Source organism: Crassostrea angulata, chromosome 5 (assembly GCF_025612915.1).
Source record: "Crassostrea angulata isolate pt1a10 chromosome 5, ASM2561291v2, whole genome shotgun sequence".
In the NCBI taxonomy this organism is placed as follows: Eukaryota; Metazoa; Mollusca; class Bivalvia; order Ostreida; family Ostreidae; genus Magallana; species Magallana angulata.
The window spans coordinates 1,930,466-1,953,232 of record NC_069115.1 but is presented as its reverse complement, the minus strand read 5'-3'; the positions used below and the strand labels follow the sequence as shown (position 1 = coordinate 1,953,232).

At 36.1% G+C, this 22,767-nt stretch overlaps 3 protein-coding genes across 8 annotated transcripts in view; 1 reads left to right on the top strand and 2 right to left on the bottom strand.

Moving 5' to 3' along the window:
• Window positions 1-445: 445 nt before the first annotated feature.
• On the top strand, window positions 446-18,086 carry LOC128185990 (uncharacterized). 2 transcript variants are annotated; one of them, XM_052855720.1, is made up of 14 exons: window positions 449-813; window positions 3,658-3,771; window positions 4,240-4,362; window positions 4,927-4,974; window positions 5,257-5,289; window positions 5,729-5,851; window positions 6,178-6,303; window positions 7,922-8,107; window positions 9,169-9,276; window positions 9,539-9,658; window positions 9,842-10,060; window positions 10,209-10,316; window positions 10,933-11,046; window positions 15,393-18,086. In XM_052855720.1, the coding sequence occupies exons 1-14, from the start codon at window positions 603-605 to the stop codon at window positions 15,761-15,763; spliced, it is 2,004 nt and encodes a 667-aa protein (XP_052711680.1). In that variant the 5' UTR covers window positions 449-602; the 3' UTR covers window positions 15,764-18,086. The 2 variants fall into 2 exon arrangements, with proteins under 2 accessions (XP_052711681.1, XP_052711680.1); XM_052855721.1 differs by lacking the exon at window positions 10,933-11,046 and having other exon boundaries at window positions 446-813.
• Window positions 11,258-15,384, bottom strand: LOC128185992 (uncharacterized). 2 transcript variants are annotated; one of them, XM_052855723.1, is made up of 2 exons: window positions 14,347-15,384; window positions 11,258-13,779 (listed from the first exon to the last, which is right to left on the bottom strand). In XM_052855723.1, the coding sequence occupies exon 2, from the start codon at window positions 13,590-13,592 to the stop codon at window positions 12,327-12,329; it is 1,266 nt and encodes a 421-aa protein (XP_052711683.1). In that variant the 5' UTR covers window positions 13,593-13,779; window positions 14,347-15,384; the 3' UTR covers window positions 11,258-12,326. The 2 variants fall into 2 exon arrangements, with proteins under 2 accessions (XP_052711683.1, XP_052711684.1); XM_052855724.1 differs by having other exon boundaries at window positions 14,351-15,384.
• A 391-nt stretch (window positions 18,087-18,477) lies between the features above and the next one.
• LOC128185989 (transient receptor potential cation channel subfamily A member 1 homolog) overlaps window positions 18,478-22,767 on the bottom strand; it is a 30,662-nt gene continuing 26,372 nt past the window's right edge. For all 4 annotated transcript variants that reach the window (XM_052855716.1, XM_052855717.1, XM_052855719.1 and 1 more), the window contains 5 exons: window positions 22,386-22,586; window positions 21,949-22,122; window positions 20,517-20,585; window positions 20,021-20,200; window positions 18,478-19,720 (listed from right to left, as the gene is read on the bottom strand). In XM_052855716.1, coding sequence (XP_052711676.1) covers window positions 19,541-19,720; window positions 20,021-20,200; window positions 20,517-20,585; window positions 21,949-22,122; window positions 22,386-22,586 — 804 coding nt within the window. In that variant the 3' untranslated portion in view covers window positions 18,478-19,540. The remainder of the gene's footprint in view (window positions 19,721-20,020; window positions 20,201-20,516; window positions 20,586-21,948; window positions 22,123-22,385; window positions 22,587-22,767) is intronic.

Sequence of the window (22,767 nt, the reverse complement as noted above, 5' to 3'; positions counted from 1 at the left end):
CTCCTTTTTATACGTCTATAATTCGACCTATTTTTTCCTACGTTATGCACCCCTTATCAAAATCTTTTGCATTAAGTGATTACATCTGTGTAAATATTAAAATAAATGCAAGATATCAATCGTTTTGGGTTCGACGTGGACAAGTAGATAACAAAAGGGAGCCTTTTTACTGTTCAAGTTGTTTAAATATAAAGAAATGTATGAATATCAGAGAGAGAGAGAGAGAGAGAGAGAGAGAGAGAGAGAGAGAGAGAGAGAGAGAGAGAGAGAGAGAGAATAGTACATTGTTTTCGATATGTAACAACAGAAGTAGGAACTGCGTAGTTCAAATGTAACCAGAGATAATGACCGAGTCTTTGGGTACACTGAGATAATTCGGGTAGTCGCGGAGCCCTCTAAATGTTGGCCTCTGTGACATCTTTCTGTGAGGGGTAGACATTCCCCAGTCACCGAGTACTGATGACACAGAGAGTGGGACTTTGTTCTCAGTGCGCTATAAAAGCAGGTTCAGAGGCGGTCCGGAACATCAGTCCATCTTTGCTGTCCTCGGATTAAGTCTCACTCTTCTCTAACAAAGCTCTTCCGCAGATTGTCTCCACACAATGGCGGCGTACATGTGGCTGGTTTGTCTGTGTGTGGGTCTGGTGGCCGGACAGATGATGACGACAGACAGTGGCGTCACGGACGGTGGGATGACGGACGACGGGAGCACGGACAATTTAGCCGGACAAACGGACGCGGTGGAGGTTCCGGACACCACGGTGGCGACAGAGGAGAACACCACTACAACCTCGACCCCTGCCCCCACTGAAGGTCAGGGTCTTTCTACTACGTACTGAATACTCTTTATTTTTAGAATAGTTTTATTGCACGCTGGTCGTACATTGTAACTTTACCTGCTTTCAACAGTTTGGACATTTTATTTAAATGTCAATACTAGTGTCTGTTCTCACATTTGGCTCTAGTTATTGTGCATGCGGTGTTGTATTATAAAAGTAGTTCATCAACGAATAAAGGTTACTACATTTCCGGGATCAGTTCACAAATTGCTCATAAGAAATGATATTATGGCCGATAGAAATGATATGTTTGATTTGATAAGTTGTGCGCCGGTTTCTTGATATTTCATTAAAAGAAAGCTGACGTATTGTTAAAATTATCAAGCAGAAATTATTTTTTTAAATCTAGAACGTAAAGGAAAATTGAAGTTTTCGAAAACCAAATTCTAATGAAATACTTCAGTTATTGTTCAGTTAAAATCAAGTCGTTAAACAGTGATTCAAAAAATAGAATTCAACTTCGATGAGGCTTAAGAGAGTAGGCAGAGGTCTTTAAGAACAGATAAGTTCTTCGTGTATGATGCAACCTAGGAAAGATAACTCGTTTCTGTGTAAAAATAAATAAATAAATACGCAAGCGTCAAGACTTCTTTTTTCCATACCATTAGCGTATTCTAACTGTGTTTTCGAATTGCAATTAAATGGTATGAAGTTAGAGTACGTGGTCGTCAGAACTGCTTATCGAAATTTCTATCATAAAAATGTAATCAAAACTTGACTATATAGTGTATTTGCTTTACAATAATGTTTGCCATCCAAAGCATATCAGAAAAGTTACATTCAAATGTAAAATAATAAGTTACAAAGAGGTGTCACATGAATATTGTGTATTAAAACATTGAATAATTAAAAACTAATTAATAATGACCGGCTCAATTATGTTGGTCAAAGTTGATTCTTTTATGAGACCCCAAGCAAACGTTACTTGTTGCGCAAGTGATTTGCAATACTTTTTTTAAATGCATTGACAGCTTCATGTAAATCTCTAATAGTATGTTATATAACCATAAACACTTTTTTTATATTTGTCTTGAGACACAAACATTTATACAGTTGCATGGTGAAGAAGTTCATTGTTTTTCGTCCTGTGTGAATTTTAAATCGGAAAGTCACTTCACGTAATAGTTAATTCATTCATTTGCATTTCGGAAAGCGAATTGCCTATTACAGTCAGGTTGACTATCCACATAGATAAACTTAAGGCTGATCAATCCTTTAAAAGGAGCAATTTTATTTTCATGTGTAACCTTGCTATTTCTAGCATCAATGACACAAGTTGGCCTACATGCAAGGTTCTCTAAGTTTACAAATACTCTGTTAGGAATCAGCTGAGCCGGTCTCAATTACCGACCGCCATTCCTGCGTGACTAGTAAGCGCCGAGATAACCCGAATGACGGATGGAGATAACTCCTTTGATGTTAGGATATCTATGTATGGTACTAGGCCAGTGGGTCTCCATTATTTACGGGAGATTCCGCTGTTGTCGGCATCCGTTTCTGGGCAGAGTGCTTTTGTCGTGCACACTTTGCAGAGTCAGCAGATCTTGGTCATGGTACGTGCACTTTTATCTGGATTAAGAGACCGACTAGACAGACGAGGGTAGAATGCTGACCCATCACCAGTCTGAATTAAATCCATATCTTTAAAAAAAAAACTTGTCTTAGTCGCCGATTTTTATTTCAAAGCGTCAATGGCCGATATTTTATTAGAACGACATTACATCGAGAGCAGTCATAATCTAGACCTGCTATCACCATTTAATAGCACCTAGGACTTAATGAAGGGAGAAGAAACATGACTGAATTCAATTAATCGGACGGAAAATGGATCGATTTTTTAATATGGCGTTTATATGATATCAATATCAAAAGTGTTGATAACGACAAAACTGCTCAATATGTGCTAGAACAATTTTTATTTATCATTTTCATTTAAAACATATTTCTCTAAATAAAAGTAAACAAAATGGTGACAATAATTTTAAAAAGATTGTGATTACTTTGTTGGTAGGGGTAAAAGTAGTCCAATGGTTATATCGGGCATACTCTTTATATATCGATAGTACTGACTTTTTTTTTTAAATAATTCGTTGTCTATATGCATGCGCTGCTATTGGTAACCGTTAAGACACTATTTTATATTTACATGTACATCTACCAAATATAATTTCCTCTATTTCTTACGGAATTTATAGTTAATTCATACCCATACTGAAATCTACACGCCCTGTTTATCGATTGGTCGAAGCCTACAGCGACCTACGAAAAATCACGGACTGCACGAAATAATCATGACGATGTCAGACTCAGTCTCACAGGAGACAACTTGGCTGTTTATTTAAGCGAACGTACTTGTGTATATTAACAGTAATCTAGTGAATTTACTAATTTTTCGCAATCAATTTACAATGTATTAATTAATTAAAATAAAGATGTAAATATGAACAATAAAATGCTTTCTTATCCTGACGATTTATGCGGGTTGTGAAGGTAGCGATCATTGCAGAAAAAAAATTACATAACCCGCTAACGCCGGTTATGTATTTTTTACTGCAATGTCGCTACCTTCATATCCCGAATGAATCACCAAAGAAAGCATTTTATTATTTTAATGAAGTCATTTTTAATCTACTGGAGAGCAAAGTGAAACAACGAACAGTGAATTGCGAGACGACGTCATACATGATTCTCTTTCCCTGAAAACGTTTGGTATAATTGTCCACAGATTTTGGTGTGGTATGATGTACTTTCAGTACTTTGATTTTGTTCCCACAGCTTGTTATGATGTACTTTCAGTACTTTAATTTTGTTCCCACAGCTTGTTATGATGTACTTGGTCGGGACTGCTTCCGGTACAAGGACACGGATTGTGTGGGACCGTTTGAGACCTGGGCCAGGGCCAACTGTAGTCTGAGATGTGGATATTGCCCGCGTAAGTCACCTTTCTTTATCGGGGGTTGGGGGGAGGGGGAGCGGGTTGATGGTCAAAGAAATAAGGTAGGTTGTATCATCATCTACGCGATTCTTTTCTCTTTTGCTTTTAATTTTTTTAATGTTTCGTTTGTTAAAGTTTTTTTTATTAAATGCATGATTTTTTAAAAGTATACACAACTTTCGATGCTGAAAACTGAGAAAATTATCAAAATCGCAATAATAAAAAATAGCAAAATCCCTTATTCAAACAGATCACATAATATCGGTCATAACCTCTTTTCAAAAGAAACAACTGTTTGTTGGGGATCAGCGATTTTTTTCAATAATTTAGCTGTCTTTCAATGGTTAAGATATATGAAGCCGGTCTTACAAAACCGTCTGCATACAATCGTTTATTTTTACTACAACTCCCAAAAGTGGTCATTTCGGGACGAGTCATTGATATTTAAAGCATTGTGTTTTACAGAGAAGCTGCCGTGTGAGGACGACCTAAACTACTGTAATGAGTTCGGTAAAGAAGTCTGCAACCAGGAGCAGTACGGACAATACATGAGGGAGCACTGTAGGAAGTTCTGTAACTTCTGTAAAGGTAAACTACTGTAGGAAGTTCTGTAACTTCTGTAAAGGTAAACTACTGTAGGATTAGGTTCTTTATCTGTAAAGGTAAACTACTGTAGGAAGTTCTGTAACTTCTGTAAGGGTAAACTACTGTAGGATTATGTTCTGTAACTTCTGTTAAGGTAAACTACTGTAGGATTAAGTTCTGTAACTTCTGTAAACTACTGTAGGATTAAGTTCTGTAACTTCTGTAAAGGTAAACTACTGTAGGATTAAGTTCTGTAACTTCTGTAAAGGTAAACTACTGTAGGATTAAGTTCAATAACTTCTGTAAAGGTAAACTACTGTAGGATTAAGTCTCTAACTTTTGTAAAGGTAATCCACTGTAGAAAGTTTTGTAACTTCTGTATAGGTAATCTACTAAGGAATTTGTATAATGGAACATCTGTTAGTTTTTTCTGTAATTTCTGCTATGTAACTTCTGTTATATATTCTGTAACGTGCTTTTTTCGATTTTTGTAAACTATTGCCATACCTTTGGTTGATTAAGCCCTCTCTTTGCTGTAAATATACCTTTGTTACATCATCTTTGTAGCTCCCACAGAGTACCTCGTATCGAGCACACTTCCGACAACCACCCCTGGTAAGTTGTCATGGTTACAAAATCCATCTAAGTGACGTCAACACGATTTTCTTGCGAGGTCACTTTTATATTGACAACGATCAGTAGTTTCGTTGTTTGGTTTTTTTTTGTTTTTGTTTTTTGTGTTTTTGTTTACCCAAAATGGATTTTCACTGATCGGTAAGCAAGAACATTATAATCAGTCATCAAATCAAAATGGACTCAATTTCTTTGCTGTTGATTTTTTATTTTACTCACGCAATGTCATATAAGTGTTCTGTACAATTTGCTCTTTTCTTTCAGAGCCAACAACAACTACCACAGCCTATAACCCAGGTAATCGTCTCTAGCCGTTTCTATCAATTGGTCTCGTAGACACGGAAACTCAAAATTGGTTGTAGCATGTTTTTTGTAAAAGAAACTGACGAAGTCTTAATTTCGTAGTTTTTTTAATAAAAGATAACATAGGGAAAATGATAGTGTATATAGGTATAAAAAAGCTAAAACGTGTTCCGTTTTGCATTTTAGCAAAGGTCCAAAAATATAGATAATTTTTATGCATTGTTTTCAAATAAACCGACTTTTAATTAACGTTGCTTACTACGAAACATTCATTTTTGTAATCTGTGACAGCAGTGGGATACAAAATTAATTGTTACAGTTTTTATAATCTGTGATAGTAAGTGGGGTATCTTGTTACATATTGTTACACACGTTGGTAACGTGTGATAGTAAGTGGGGTGTCATTGTTACAAATTGTTGTCTGGTGTTGTAGCTTCTGAGTGGTGTAGAGATAACTCAACGCTGAACTGCTGGTACTACCCTGACGAGAAGTGTGTAGGAGCTTACGAGGGTTGGGCCAGAGTCTACTGTCCTTATAGATGTGGATACTGTCCAAGTAATGATATCTTTTACCGTCAATGTAATAAATCGAGTAATGAAAAAAAAAAAACCTTACTGACAATCAGTGTGTCTGATATGCGAACAAAATACGTAGTTTAAACTGCATCTATCAATGATTATAAACGATAAGGTATTTACAAACAAAGTGGCTGTATATACATCCTTTCTAAGAATTTCGAATTCGCGAATATAAATCCATGCTCTTTTAATTTGATATCAAATGGTGACGTAATAAAACGTCATTAAAGTTATACTCCCGTTAATTCAGAGTTTTATATCTAGCAAGTTGTAAAAATTCTAATTTAAAATAAAAATATTCAGATTTCCATCCACCCTGTGAGGACTTGGATTCCAACTGTGCCGCTTTTAGAAATGGTTCTTGTACAGACACAAGGTACCGGGCCTACATGAGAGAACACTGCAGGAGCCATTGCAATGAATGTACCTGTAAGTCAAAGAGTATTTGTTACACATCAAATTGTAAAGGCGGGAAAAACGTGAATATTTAATTTCATTAATATACATATATGCATTTAGGTAGATAAATAATCCATCAATGTTAATATAATGCAAAAAATAAGATTTTTTGGTATTTTTATACGTTAATTTAGGCTATTTTCGGTTTTTCCTTTTCTCTAATGTCTGTGAACGGATACGTTTTGACGTATGAAAATTAAAGAAGATGGGGGAATAAGATGGCGCAAATGCCCATTCGGTTTAGTAGTGAATTACAATTTTGAATTTATTTTTCCCCAATGAAATCTATTCAAATATATTATAATAAAACTTTGCAAAAGCAAAATTTCTAACTATGTCAGTTTTTAATATATTTAACAAAAAATAAGAAAAAAAAATTGTCGGAAATTTTGATTGTATCGAACCCGTAACATAAAAACCCTAGATATATAAGGTTAGCTTATGCCAGGAACTCTAACCACTGAGCCATTTCAGACACAACAAAGTGGGATTTTTAAATATTATGTGTGACTAAGGCCACGAACTACCGGACTTGTATTATTTTTTCAAAACGTTCATTTGTTGGGATACAAAATTATATTTTTAATGTATAGTGGGTCATCTCTCCACGTTTTTGTTGATTGAAATCGGTTTGTTTTCCAATAGACCTTAATTAGACTATGAGAAAAATATGGAGCACAGACCCACTCTATAAAAGAAAATGCCTTGAAGTTCTAAAAAATGACAGTATTTGCAGGTTTTGATACGTACACACCTGTTTGAGTCAACATATTTCAAGTATTGACAAACATATAGGTTAAAAATCAATGATTCGTTAAATACATATTGTTTTCAATGATTTTAAAAAGATCCCATCAGATTTATTGATACTTTAATTTTTCAGTAGCCTGTCCGACCGCGTATGGGCATTTTACACGCCTTATCCACCCATCTTCTTTAAAAAACACTTATCGATAAAACCTTTTTGTTATGTAGTTTATTACTTTTTGCTTTTAATTAAGATAAGATACCTGTAAATTTAGAAGCAATCTGTATGTGTCCATTCTTTTAAAAAATGGATAGAAAAGTTGTACATTATCAAACATTGTCATCAGAGACAGGAACAATTTCAAATTCATTGTACGCCTACAGGAAGGCTGTTAACAAAAATAAGACAATACATTTGGCAAAAAGAAACAGATAAAAATTTAAAATGTCCATCTCGCGGTGAATAGCGCGATACAGCATGGATACATTGATTAAATAACTATACTATACGCCAATGATTGAAATTACATGTGAGTGCATAGACGGATCATTTTGTAGTGATTTTATTTGATACGGTATACAGAGTTATTTTCGCCCCGTGTAATTTTCGCCCTTTTACACTTGCGAACGCTTTCGCCCTGTCTTGAATTCGCCTAGATGCAGTTGTGTTAACAGTTATATCATTTGCAACATAAAATTTCCTCAGTCTTAAATTCGTTCTCTGACAACGAAAGCGAAAATAGAACGGGGCGAATATTTCTCTGTATACAGTTTTAGTATTTGTGTATGATTGGCAACAAGAGAGCCTTACATTACCATGGTCTTACTTTATACACTACAGACCCTGGACAAAACCTGACGCCCATCTCCCCATTCACCCCCATCTTCATAAGCACCACCCCCGCCGCCTCCACCACTGTCGACATCCCCTCCATGGGACCCTCGGGCGGACCCCCGCCCGTGGAACCCACACTCGCCACCTCTGGACCAGGGTCCTCTACCTCTCTGGCGCTGCCGACGGGAGAAGGTAAGATTTTAATTTAGTGTTTGCTGCCCTGTTGTTACGAATTTCTTAAAATGTATCCTTGACTAATTAACAATTTTTTATCGTCAATGAGTAATTAGACATGGACTCACTGATAATTAAAAATGATTAATTAGTTAATGACAAATGTGACGCGTTTGCCAGCGAGGGATACGTGTACTTTTGGTAGTTCAAAAACACTGGCTATTTTACTACGAGCAAGAGAATTATTATTCATATTAAAAGAATTCTAAGAACTTTAGAAAGGACTATATATGATAAGGGCCTAAAATGGCCCCCTAAAATGAACATCATCAATTTACTATCATTCTTTGTTTTCTTAGTACAGATATGTATGTGACGTGTTTACATAATATTCATTTTGGTTCAAGTGCCCACAATTTAGAAATATGACATTGTAAAGACAACCTTTTCCCGCCATTTTTGCATTTTTAGCGTAAAACAGCTTGTTTTCAAGCAGTTTTTCTTCCGAAAACATAGAGCACATTCTTGAACAAATAAAATATTTTAATCAGAGATGTATCTAGCCAAGACTAATAAGTGACAAAAAATTTTTCCTTGTTCAAGCATGCGCTCTATATTTCCGATTCGTAAATAGATAAGAAAAATGTCAATTTTTGGCTGAGTTTGATTGAATTATAGAAATGACGTCACTTCTGACGTCATATACTGCCAGTGATTGCAAATAAATAGATGAAAAATATATTTTATATCAACTCTTCTAAAAAATTAGTTAACATTTTATTGTACCCGAAACACTTAAAAAATGGCAAATTATGAGGGCAAAATTTAACTCTTATCATATATAGTTCTTTCACATGAAAACATTTTGGCGCGATTTTATTTTTCGTTTTTGAAATTTGGATTTAATGTAAATATGCATATGATATGCATAATACGCATATGATATTTATTGTTTTTTAGCATATCTATCATTTTCAGCGAACATTTCGTGATTTTTCCCGTAAAGTTACGCGACTGTTCTGTGTATTTGCCCTGTATTAAAAGTTCATGATAACAATGGTGGGACTGTGTTATTGCAGATTGTAAAGATGCCATGGATTGTTCGACCTACTCATCAGAATCCTGTGTTGGAGTCTTTAAAACTTGGGCCATTAAAAACTGCCCTCGTACCTGTGGCTATTGTACAGGTAAACAAGAAACACACCTGTTCTTTTTATCTACACTCTTCTTTGTCATCATCGTCCTTTGTATTGGTCATTGTATGTACTGAATTTAATGTGGCGACCTAACATCATCATGTGCGAAATAAAAATCAATGCATTTGAAAAAACCCCAACAAACATCATTATTTTAAAACAATGATTTAATTAAGTCATCATCATCATCATCATCATCATCAGCATCATCATCACCAGTAATTGACAGTGACGCTGATGTTGTGTTTTACAGGTGCCACTGACTGTATGGATTACGAGGAATGTGACAAGCTACCTGAAGATGTCTGTTCTAACCCGACCTACCGCAGCATCGCCGAGACCTCCTGCCGAAAGTTCTGTAAACTGTGCACAGGTGAGCTTAACAGGCCAGTTCATCAGTGTAAAAGGCTTTACGTGATTTATTTGCGATGTGCATCAGCACCCACGATATTTCAACCAAAAAACAATCGCACAATTTCCCCAATTATTTGTTTATCAAATATCTATGAATGGATGAATGAATTAATTTGTCTTTTCAATTGAAATTTCATTACAGTCGCACTAGCCCCCACCAAGCCAGTGGTAACAGGAACCACCGAGGCGATGATGGTCCCCACCAAGGCTCCAGTGTCAGAGTCCGCGACGGGGGACCAGACCGACCAAGCCACCACCGAGGCCGTCTCCATGGAGCCCAGTCAGGCGGGGTCAGAACAGCCGTCATCAGAGGTCGTATCCATGCCAACCAAACCAGCGGCGTCTGTTGCCACGACAACAAGTAAGGAGGAATACTTTGTTGTGTTTATCTATGTATGATGTGGATATACTGTAGTGTGTGTTTTTTAAGATTTGTTGAAAATTTATATCTTAAAAACTAAGTTTGTCTTTCTTTATGTTTGAATTAACCTTTGTAATTGAATTGACAGGTGGAAAAACCCACCACCCTCATCCCTCTCATGAAGCCCACACCCCTAAACCGCACGGACACGGACACACCCAGTTCACGCTGTTCCCTCCCATCCCCACGGGCGACGGTGAGTACAGTTATAAATCATCTTACAGTCACTTCTTTGTCCTGTGCTCTAGAGGGCTGGATGGTCGCCGCCATTGTTAGGCTATATTTAACTTCTTTATATGAAGAGCTATGTATAAAGATATAGGTAAATGTTTTAAAATTCTTAAAGCTTTAAAATTATTTGGGGTTTTTCTTGACTGAATTATAGTTCATGATCCCAAACATCATACTTTAAAGTACCAGGTACAGATCTGAGGGTTGACTTGTTGACCACCCAGCTTCTTTATGTCATCTGTGTACGCGCCAAGCTTTGTCTGAATAAATGATTACTGTAAACCACAGTCTAACTGGAACTTTTTTCATTGTAATTTACTGGTGATACACTAATTCACGGCGTATAATCCCTACAATCAAGCGTAATAGATGTATAATGTCTCTGTTAATACGATGCTCCTGGCGGCTACTGTAAACAAATAATTCATCAAGGTCAGAAATATTTGCGATGAAAAAGATCTCGCGAAACTTCGAAAATTGCTTCATACTCGAATACAGGTTGGTTTACAGTAGCTGTAAACACAAGTTATACTCCCTCCCTCTGTTGGCCTGCTCTGTACCAAGCTTTGTTCTGCTTTAAGCTTGCAAGGACAACCCCACAGCTAACTGTTCGCAGTACTCCCAGAAGTCGTGTGAGGGGGCGTATAAGGCGTGGTCCATTGTTAACTGTCCCGTCCACTGCGGATATTGTGGGGGTAAGTAGATATCAGATACCGTAGTCAGATATCGACTGAATGAAACGTTGATATCTATATATATTTATCCACTTTAGATAAATAGATAGATAGATAGATAGATAGATAGATAGATAGATAGATAGATAGATAGATAGATAGATAGAAAAAATAATTTTTGTACTCTTTAGATTAGAGATATCGTAATAATTCTGGGGGGGGGGGGGGGTAGGCTAAGGGTGGTAAAACGGTTGTAATATCTTTAGCTACAATCTCCAACTATACTAATATTAATCACCATCTGTATCAACTATACATTTTTTTATTAATATATACGCTATAAAATATAAGTCAAGTTTTTAACGAATACATTTAAAAACATGTATACAGGGGGGTTGCTTTGCAACGAGCTTGGCTCTAGTTGTTCCTGCATTTGGCCTATATATCTACTGCATTTTACTACACACAGGGTGTTAATATAAGGTCAGTTATGGCCTTACATATATAACCGCCAACACGGGACCGGCTTACACCTACAGTCTGGGTATCGACATTACCTGTGTTACCTATATATTACCTGTGCATTACCTTTTGTTATGTATACCTACGTGTTACCTTGTTAAAAGGTCCGGCACAGTCATACCGCGTCCCCTCCCTCTCTCTTCCTGTCAATCAGAGACTGTAATGGATCATGTTACCCGGGGATGCGTCACCTACGGTAGTTTATTGTGTAACTTATGACGTCTGATTGACAGGTGCCCGCTTCGGGTGTACTGACGTATATTAGTCAGAAATATTAAGGATGGGCGGGATTTGTGTCGCATCAATGTAACGTTCTGCGCTCTCCCAAAAACATGAATGTATTAATTTCTATATCAATACATACAAAGCAGGTTAATCACTATCCCTAACAGATATCGGACAAATTATTACTTTAATAAATTGACAAAAGATTACCTGAGTATTTTCATTTTTATTTCATTTTTTTCGCTCTTTGTTATAAATACCTTATTTCGTTGTTATGTTGATACAAAGACCACGAAAATACATGTTTATTTCACGGTATCTAATTTCTTTTCAGTAGAGATGAGAATTGTTTTTAGGTTCTAGTTCATTGGTTTTTTCATGGAACATATAAACATGTAGCATAAATAACAACAACGAAAAAGCATCGTCACTGTTGTTATGTTTCCACACCCCAATTGTTAAATTAATCATTTGAGAGGTTAAATCCATAAAGCGGCATAAACTCACAATCTATGTACATGTAAGGACACGGAAATCACAGGCACTGTAGGGAGTTAATGGTTGTAGTAAAAATTAACATACATGTCATTAAATAAAGACACCAGAATTCTTTTTAAAACTTGATGAGTTCTGTCGCAGTTTTGTTGCGTCATAATATCATAGGAATGAAATGGCCGACAATTGTCATTCGGAACACACCGCCCAGATAACGCACAAAACACCCAAGGTCTCACAATGGCTTCTGTTGTGAAGTTGTTTTGTTTGATTGAAATAATGTCAGATTTAATGGTAGGCACTAATTTGAGACATCCTTCATTGTTGCCAGGCGATAAATTATTTTGCATGCGGACAATTTGAGATTCGGACAACATTTCTTGTCTTTTATCTGCTTCCTTTTCATCTTCAGTCAGTAAGATATCAAAAGTCGAAACTTTTTCCTGGTTGGTCAAAGTTTTCAGGATTTTGGACTCGGGCCACTTCCTGGGAAGATCCTTTTTCAGAACGATCTGAATTTCCTCTTTTTCAGTTTTCTGTAGAATGTTGTGCAGGGTATCGTTGTCGAGATCCGAGGCCGGGTCCAGCCAGACCACGGAGTCAAACCGCTGCAGGGCGAGATAAACTAGCACCGGTGTCCAGTAAAACACCCGGATGTCTGGCAGATTTTCCACAATTTCGCACTGACTGCAGTTCAACAGTTTGTACTTCTGCTGAAAGGTCAACCCCATGTCAAAAATTAGTAACTTTAGATTGGGGAACTTCTTTATAAGGACTTGCTCCCTACTGCGAATGAACTCCCGCACTGCCTGATAGTTAGACACAGATGTTTCTAGTAAGATGACGGGGTAGCTCCCCTCGTCGTTGTACATGCCGGGCACACCGGGGGACCTGGATACTGTCAGTCGCTGCAGTGTCTCGTGTAAGCTCTGATCCTTAGATATATTGTTAAAGTTCTCCAGAATCTTGATAAATTTGTCTCGGGAGAAATGCGGACAAGGTTTGCTGTCCAGTTTCTCTGACATGGTCAGCATTTCAAAATGGGCGGCCCAAGACTCGCGCGTCCCGATTTCCCAGTGGGCCTCGAAATGGAAGGAAAGTTTGTGTCCGAGAAGGGGGTGGATGTACATGAAATAAATCCACAATCCCCCCAAGATGGAGGATATACAGCTACCCACGGCGATGTAGATTTTATACTTGACCACCGTCTGCTTCAGTTTGGTTCTCATGGAGACCGGCTCGCTCGGTTCATCGTCCTTGTCCTGCTGACAGTAGATCACGATCCGCCATATTATAATCCCAGTGATCACCGCGAGGATCAGCATCCTGGCTAAATAGTACTGCTCACGACGATATCAAAAATGTCCAAAGGTCTCGGTGTTAAAATGGACGTGACCCCGGGTTGGAGCTGACACTTCAAAGTGCGACCTGTAGGTCTTTCCTGTCGGTCCCTTTAGTTTCTCCTCCTGTCATGTCGCTATTTTCAGTCAATTATTGATGGTTAAAAAAAGGCTGTAAATGAAAATAACATTGCTTGATTAGAAAAAGAATACAATGCAAGTATTAAAATTGAAAACCCAGACAAGAAAACACGGACCAGAATAGCTTATATTCTCTTCTATGAGATGTTGATGTACGTTGCGTCAGTGTATGTAATTTGGATTTATTTCAAAACACATTTCATTAATTTTTCTTATTTTGGTTAATAGCTTTTAATATATGAAACAAACATATGGTCGCTAAAGAATAAACATGGCGATAATTATTTTACAATTCACTCAGCTAATTAAAAGGAAGTTACAGATTTAAAAATGAAACAGAATCAGAGATAGAAAATTTATTATACTGTATATTTTCATTCGGCATTTTCTTTTTTGTTTCTTTATGCTTTGTCCATAAAAATGTTTTGATTTTATGGATTCACGTACATAATTATATATAAACAAATAAACAAGAAAAATAGTTTAATATATATATATATATATAACGTACGTGTATGACAGAGTCAGGACTTTAAAAAAAAAAACCAGTTCCCAAAAGGGAAAAAAAGTAAATAAAAGTTTACATATACAAACATACCTACCCTCCTGAGTGTGCTTCTCTGACTAGTGTCTCACGGGGAAATGCTGCTTATTCGCCGGCAATCCCGTATCGCAGTCTTGTTTTGCTTGAAGGCGAATGTCGTTTCATAAAACATATATACATATAGTTGTTGTTCGATCACCGCTGTGTATCCACGGGTTATATTGCCCCAAGTGGTCCGATAATCTCTACATCTATACATATCACTTAATTTTTCTTAATGTGCAAATGCATTGCAGTTTATAAAGGGAGAAGTGGGGCATGTTTTTGATAGATGTACATGTCTTTATTTGCTCCAATAGATGAGATACTTTCTGCATGTTTTAATTGGTTTTGTGATTTTTAACCGTGAAGGGGTATAGGTATTAATGCGTGTAATTGTACACATGGCTGCAATCCTAATTAAGGCTCTGCAGACATGCTATTAAATACAGAACGAATCAAACAAATGAAAGAATATAAAGTGTATTTTTTTTTTATTTTGTGTAAATTTTGGATTTAATGTTCAAATTTTATTGGCATACTTTCCTTTTTATTTTGATAAAAAAAAACCAAAGATCAGGAGATCCAAGTTAAGTTGCCCATATATATACCTTATCTTCAGACCATGATAATTCCTGGGAATTCACATCTGCAGTTTGATCGAGTCATAAATTATAAAGGATGATAACGTGGGTTATCTGTACATGGTCCGATTGGTGATTGGTCAAACATACACGAGTTGTAGAAAGTTGGTGAAGATATTTCCTGGATTTTTAAAATTCTATTTATTTTTATTTATTTTATTTATTTATTTATTTTTTTTTTGGGGGGGGGGGGGGTAAATTGAAGACCTTTTATTAAAAAAAAGAAGACGATATTTGGTGCATTTATCATACACATGTATAAATTCTGTAGTCTTCTTCGACGGAATAAATTTTGAAAACCTAACTACAATTTAATGGGTGCCATCGTTGCAAAGATTTGTAAAATAAGTACGATTGTATTTATTTTTTTAGATACTTACTTAAACTATTTATAATTTTTTTTATTTATTTGAACAGTGAAATGCGACAAAAACTTCCAGATAGCTATCCCATCATGCTGTAGCGACCTCTGTTCCTGTCCAGACACTAAACTCTCGGGAACCGTTCGGGACGCCTCAGCGAGTAACGCTCCAATGGCGAACGTCAGCGTGTACCTGCGCGATTGCCAATGCGAGGCTTTGACGACGACAGACGAGAATGGCGACTTCCTGATCAAGGGCGTGTGTGTGAAGGAGGGCGACCTTGCCAAGTTCGAGTTTCCCGGATACGCGTCCTTCCTCAGTTCTAATATTACAAACCCCAATAATGACGGCAACTTCATCGCTAATGGAGAAATGTCACCTTTAGTCGAAACTACAACAATAGCGACGTCACAAGAGGCGAAATAGAATAAAAGACTGTAGTTTATACTTTTGTTGCGAATTACACACACTGTTAAAATTGATTCATAGATAACTTTGAACGTTTATTGAAATGTGAGTTCGGTATATCGTAATGACTGAATATTTGTTCCATGCTAGCATACATTTTTCAGGAGTCATTTGGCGCCATTCTATAGCTCATCACACCTGTAACTTGCGTAAAGCATCGTTTTGATAAAACACTAGTCAATCTAAACTGTTTTCGTTCATTAATCATTTAAAAACTGATGTGATATACTTCTGATGAAAGAGATGCTTTCCAAATTAAAAATTTTGTAAAATACATGCACAAGTAAATTCAACGATATGCTTCTCATGCTTCTTGCGGACTGTGTCAACCGACCAGTAGATGTTTTCGTTATATAGTAACCATGGTAACTGTTGTTCCTTATTTAGATGTTCAAAGTGACGCATTTGATATAGCTTTATAGTGATAAACACTTGCAATTTGTTGTTAATATAGTGAAGTCTTACATATCATAATTGTATATTTCTGTATATATATAATTCCACGAGGATGTATTCGTACGCAGCCCTCGGCGGAGCTACTTGTATGTAATGCGGCCTGTTTCTTCACGTGAATAAATGTCGATCTACTTTTGTTTAATAAATGGAGGAAAAAATATCAAAAGTCTGTCTTGTCTATGAAGATTGTTCCAAAAAATTGTTTTTAAAGACAAGGTTAAATAATTTGAAGTGCAAGTAACTCCACAGTCTTCATCATATATGGTCACATAAACCAACAATACTTACATTGTATATAATAATTTTCATATTTATTAATTTATAATAAGTACACAGTAAGTATATCATTACAAAAAACACATTTATAAATTTGTAGACAGAGACAGGAATACAATACACAATTATAATCTCAATTGTAACTCCTCGGGCCTTACCGGCAGAGCTGGAAAAAACCCGAGAAGTTACGATCGACAATAAACTAGAAGAGAAAAAAATAATTACCCAAGTTGATCTTCAAAATATCAAGTATGAAATGAATGTAGAATGAACCCGAATAAATGTAGCTCTAATATATATAATGATATAAAAGTTTCACATTAGACCAGTACTTATACTGACATGTTGATTACACACATAACTCTAAGTATTAATCCTTAGTATTCCTTTAAATTAATTGTCTATTTTGTCACCTGTATCACCATGGAACTCTACCAACCGGGTTTTGACCATTGGTCCTGGGCTAATTATTAAGGTATACGACCGCTGAAATAGGAAGCGGGTCTGTTGCTAATTAAAAATTAAAAAAATACAAGCAGTCTAGTTGAGCCCCTTTAATTGATAAATAAATAATTGCCAGAGTTTTGTCCCTTTGATGGATAAATAATCGCCCGAGTTTTGTTCCTTTGATGGATAAATAATCGCCCGAGTTTTGTACCTTTGATGGATAAATAATCGCCCGAGTTTTGTTCCTTTGATGGATAAATAATCGCCCGAGTTTTGTCACTTTGATGGATAAATAATTGCCCGAGTTTTGTCCCTTTGATGGATAAATAATCGCCCGAGTTTTGTCCCTTTGATGGATAAAAAGTTGTCCGAGTTGTTCATTGGACAGATATCAGAGTTCTGTCCCTTTGACAGATAAATAGCTGTCTGGGTTTATTTCCTTGACAGATACGAGTTTTGTCCCTTTGACAGATGAGTAGTTGACCAAGTTTTGTTCCTGTAGACATACAGCTATGAACAAGTCACTCTTGTTTAAAGGTGCAGCATATCGATATACGATCACAAACATTCAAAAGACCCAGAAAAAAGATAAATACATCTGTTACATAGCAAAGTTAAAAGTCAAAGATTTCCAAACTTGATTGTTATCATTGATTTCAATTAGAAATCTTTGATGTTAAACTTTTAAATCAACTCATCCATTGCTACTACAAATAACAGAAAAATGTAAAGATGGTATGGGAAACTTCCATATTGTGACGTACTGTTTATCAAAATAAACAATAAAATCAAGACTTAGTGTAATTTTATAAACAGATTCTTCCCGAAAAAGATCACTAACAGCGTAGCACAGTGGGTTTGAGGGTTCACTTTGAATCTATAAGTAAAGAGTTTGAACCCCGCTGGTGTTTTTAAAATTAAAGTCTTATGCCTTTCCAAATAAATTTAAAACATATTTTTGGGCTCAATATTGTTAAATTTAAAAATTCTACACCGGTGAAAGTATTTTAAATATAATGTACTTTGATCCACATTATTATCAAAAGATGACCCATACCACCATTAAAATACATGTAATAAAGCTGCACCAAACCAAAAAAAATAAATTAAAAATTAGATTATGCGTGAAAGACAAAAATAATGGAAAAGTAAGGAGTTCATATGACATAGTTACTAACCAAGGGAGAAAGTAAGGAGTTCATATGACATATTTACTAACCAAGGGAGAAAGTAAGGAGTTCATATGACATAGTTACTAACCAAGGGAGAAAGTAAGGAGTTCATATGACATAGTTACTAACCAAGGGAGAAATATTGCTGGATAGGAGGAATAGAGATCTAAAAATATCAGGACAAGTGGACACACTGTACACATGAATGGTAATGTCACACTAAATGGCAGTCACTGTTTAATGCAGAGTCAGGCTCTAATGTTCTTGGATAAAAATGCAGATTATGGGATTATTTCCTAATTTTTTTTTTGGGGGGGGGGAGGGGGGAGGGGGGGTAGGGTAGGGGTTGGGCCTAACTTTAAACAATTGCGTGAAACTTGGTCATATACATGCAAAAACATCAGAATAATAATGAAAAAGAAGAGAAATGTATCACAGTTTACATTTGTCATTTTATATAATATCAGTATTCTATATGTCTAAAAATAACTGTCATGTTCCGACAGTAACAACGAATCTTCACCTCGAAATAAATCAACAGTAACTGTTACTATCATAATGGTTCAACAATTAAGACACATCCAAGTTGTAAAATTAGTTATAAATAAAAAAAAAAAAAACGATTGGGTTGAACTGAACAAAATATTTGTCACCTTCAACCTCTTCCAAGATTTGTAAAAATGATAAATTTAAACTATCAAATAAATGTACAAAAAATGTAGAATATCTATTAAATAAATTTATATCATAACACACAGAAAACCTGGTGCTTTTATCGGGACTGAATATCTATATGAATGCACCTCTACAGATCATTACAATCTTAGAAATAATTTATGAATCAGCCCTGAAAAAATTCAGACATGAAATTTGAAGGTATCAAAATCAACGTGAAACATGGGAAGGGGGATAAGCTTCAACCTCTGATGCCAATAACTATTGAGCAACATCAGTGATAAAGTTCAATAATCCAAGACTGATGAAGCTTCACCACTACTGCAAATACATTGTATATTAAATAGATATATACAAAAATACCATCTATCATATAAAAATGTATAATCAAAGAAAGAGTTCTAGATAATTAGATAACAAGTCAAAATGCCTTGAAAAAAAGGTGTATTTTACTAACAGTAACAACCACTGTACATTACCATTAACTTAAACTAAACACATTCTAAATATAAAGTTCCCTAAAAGTAGTTTTTTTTATCATGTTTCCTTCCTACTACACAATAACAAAGTGATTACCTCTGTATCTCAATAAACATAATTTGTGTCTTGAGAGGTTTCCTATTTTCTACAGAGTTACTATCTCAAATCCTTTGAGATGACATCTTTATTTTTTTAAAGCATAATTTTCATCCTTTGAGACAATCCCTTTTTAGTCTCCATCTTGGAAATCCTCTTCCTTGTAGTCACCAACGCCCGAGTTCTCCAGTAGACACTTGAGCATGCCCTCGAGTCGGGCAGTCTGCTCGCGGATGTTCTTGACCCCACCCTTCAGTTTGTTGATGTCCTTTTGTAGCTTCTCCTGGGTCTCCATCACCTTCTCTATCTCGTCCTGCAAAGGTCAAGGTCATTTTAATTGGCCAGGATCATATCTGGATATTTAGTAACAAATCAACATCATTTACATCTTGTTCTTTTTGAACTAAAAAATATAACATTATAATTATGTAAAATCTGACAGAACGAGGACCTAGGAGCCAATGATAGTACTGCTGTGACATTGAGTTAGTACTGACTATGGGGAGCTAGGAGCCACTGACAGTACATGTACTGCTGTGACATTGAGTTAGTACTGACTATGGGGAGCTAGGAGCCACTGATAGTACTGCTGTGACATTGAGTTAGTACTGACCAGGTCTGGGTCCAGGGCCTTGGAGATGGCCTGAGAGGACAGGTCCCCCGCCTCCGCCCGTGCCAGGAGTTTGAGCGGGTTCAGCGTCCGTTTGTTGGGTTTGTACGTGTCACACTTCGTGACGAATCGGCGACGTATAAACTCTGGGACCACTCGCTCCACATCTAGAGCCAGTTCCACCTGTAAACAGAGAAAAAGCAAAAATTCTGATTACAGTTCTGTTCTCTTTTTTGGTCTTTTTTGTCCCCTGCTATTGTTGAGTTTTGTGTAATAGAGTTATGATGTGTACTGATTCATTTTCTATGCATGATGGAAGATGTTTAGGAAACAGACATCAAAATCAAAAAAGAAAATCAGACATCCATAACTAATATTAGAGCATTAAAGAGACTCTGCATATTAAATGTGAAATATTGTACATTCATTATGACTACTAAAAATCATGACTCTTATCAAAGTACTTGAAGCACTGTAAGCAGAGATTTAGGTTTTATACCTGCATGGCCATTCTCTTCAGCGCGGCTTGTTCTTGTACAGCCTTGATGTCGTCTACAGCCAAACCGACCTAGTGAACCAAAAATCAGTTTCTTCAAAATATGAAAATTCATATCAAATGTTATTGTTTGATGACATCTGTTTGCAAATTCATGTATCCTTGAAACTGTAAATTCTACTTCATCAATCAGTTGATCCCCTTAAATATTAACAAAACCATAGTTTTGAAAATTTTAAACTTTTTTATAATATTCATATCATCAATTTTTTCATCAGCAGACACTATTCTGGTGGATAAGGAGTTATTATAAAAAAAACCTCATTATGGTCTCAAACTCAGTGGATCCAAGAAAATATTCTTGCCATCCAAGAATTTAAGATACATGTACCTTAAATACAGATCATATACTTAAATATTTACATTTGTATCGATTTTGTTCTATATAACTCATAACTTCAAATGACGCCAAATTGAGGCGCCAGCGGGATTTGCTTATTCATATTTAAATATTAAATTGTACGATGGCTTAAAATTATTTAAATATAAGTAATGAAGAATCATTCTTTGATTATAATGAGGTGATAATTTCGGTCGGGGCGTGATCAAATCCATCATAACGCCCTTTGGGCTTTATTGGATTTGATCACGCCCCACCTAGTAATACTCAAATAATGATTCCTTATTCCTTAAAAAAAAACCAATTTCAACTGATCATTGAATTTTCTTTAAATAAATGACTGTTAGAGTAATATAAGTATATTCAAACATAGTAAGGTGGATGCACTATGCACTTTGCACCAAACTAAATGTTGTAAAAAATATAAGTAATCTTAATCATAATTCAACTCTTACCAGTAAGTTCTTGACAATTCAGTTCTTACCCGTATGTTTATGACAATTCGTTTCTTACCAGTAAGTTCATGATGATTCAGTTCTTACCTGTATGTTTCTGACAATTCGTTTCTTACCAGTAAGTTCATGATGATTCAGTTCTTACCAGTAAGTTCAGGGTGATTCAGTTCTTACCAGTAAGTTCATGATGATTCAATTCTTACCAGTAAGTTCAATGTGATTCAGTTCTTACCAGTAAGTTCATGATGATTCAGTTCTTACCAGTAAGTTCATGGTGATTCAGTTCTTACCAGTAAGTTCATGATGATTCAGTTCTTACCAGTAAGTTCATGGTGATTCAGTTCTTACCAGTAAGTTCAGGGTGATTCAGTTCTTACCAGTAAGTTCATGATGATTCAGTTCTTACCAGTAAGTTCATGATGGTTCAGTTCTTACCAGTAATTTCATAATGACTTAGTTCTTACCTTTAAGTTCATGATGATTCAGTTCTTACCAGTAAGTTCATGATGACTTAGTTCTTACCAGTAAGTTCATGACAATTCGTTTCTTACCAGTAAGTTCAGGGTGATTCAGTTCTTACCAGTAAGTTCATGATGATGATGGACATGCAGATCATGAATACGCAGAACATGATGTAGGTGATTTCTGGGTAAAAATCGATATCATTGCCGTAGAAAATGTCCTGGTATTCAAACTCTCCAATCATCATCACCGTTGTCTTTATCAGGGACTCCCACACAGTGGCAAAGGCATCCTACACAGGAAAAAAATTTGTTAAAAATGCAAAAATATGGCAAACCTGCAATGGAAATATTGTAACCATATGCTCAAAGTTGATCAATCAAACTGGACTATATCAATCCTTTTTATATGCAAATGCAAGATCTAGTATTTGGCATTAAAGAAGCCATTTTTTTGTTGAGTTTAGATTTAGTGCATTAAATTTGTTCAGTCTTTCAATTTCTGAATACAATGGTAAGCACCAACTATTCAAAGCCTATAGAAAGATTGTCTTACCTGATTCTGGAGGAGAACGTAAAACCCGAGACCGAACGCCACGATAAAGAGAAAGAAAACAACGGCGAACTGTAAGAAGGTGTTCAGGATGTCCTTGAACATGACAACGTAGATTCCAAACCGTGGGAACTTCTGGAGGAAGAGAACCAGGTTAATCCAGGACAGGAAGATGGCTACCGCGCCCAGCGACCACTGCCATTGCTACAACAAACGGAGAACATTACAAAACAATACACAACAGGAAGATGGCTACCGCGCCCAGCAACCACTGCCATTGCTACAACAAACCCAGAACATTACAAAACAATAGACAACAGGAAGATGGCTACTGCGCCCAGCGACCACTGCCATTGCTACAACAAATGATGACCATAACTATATA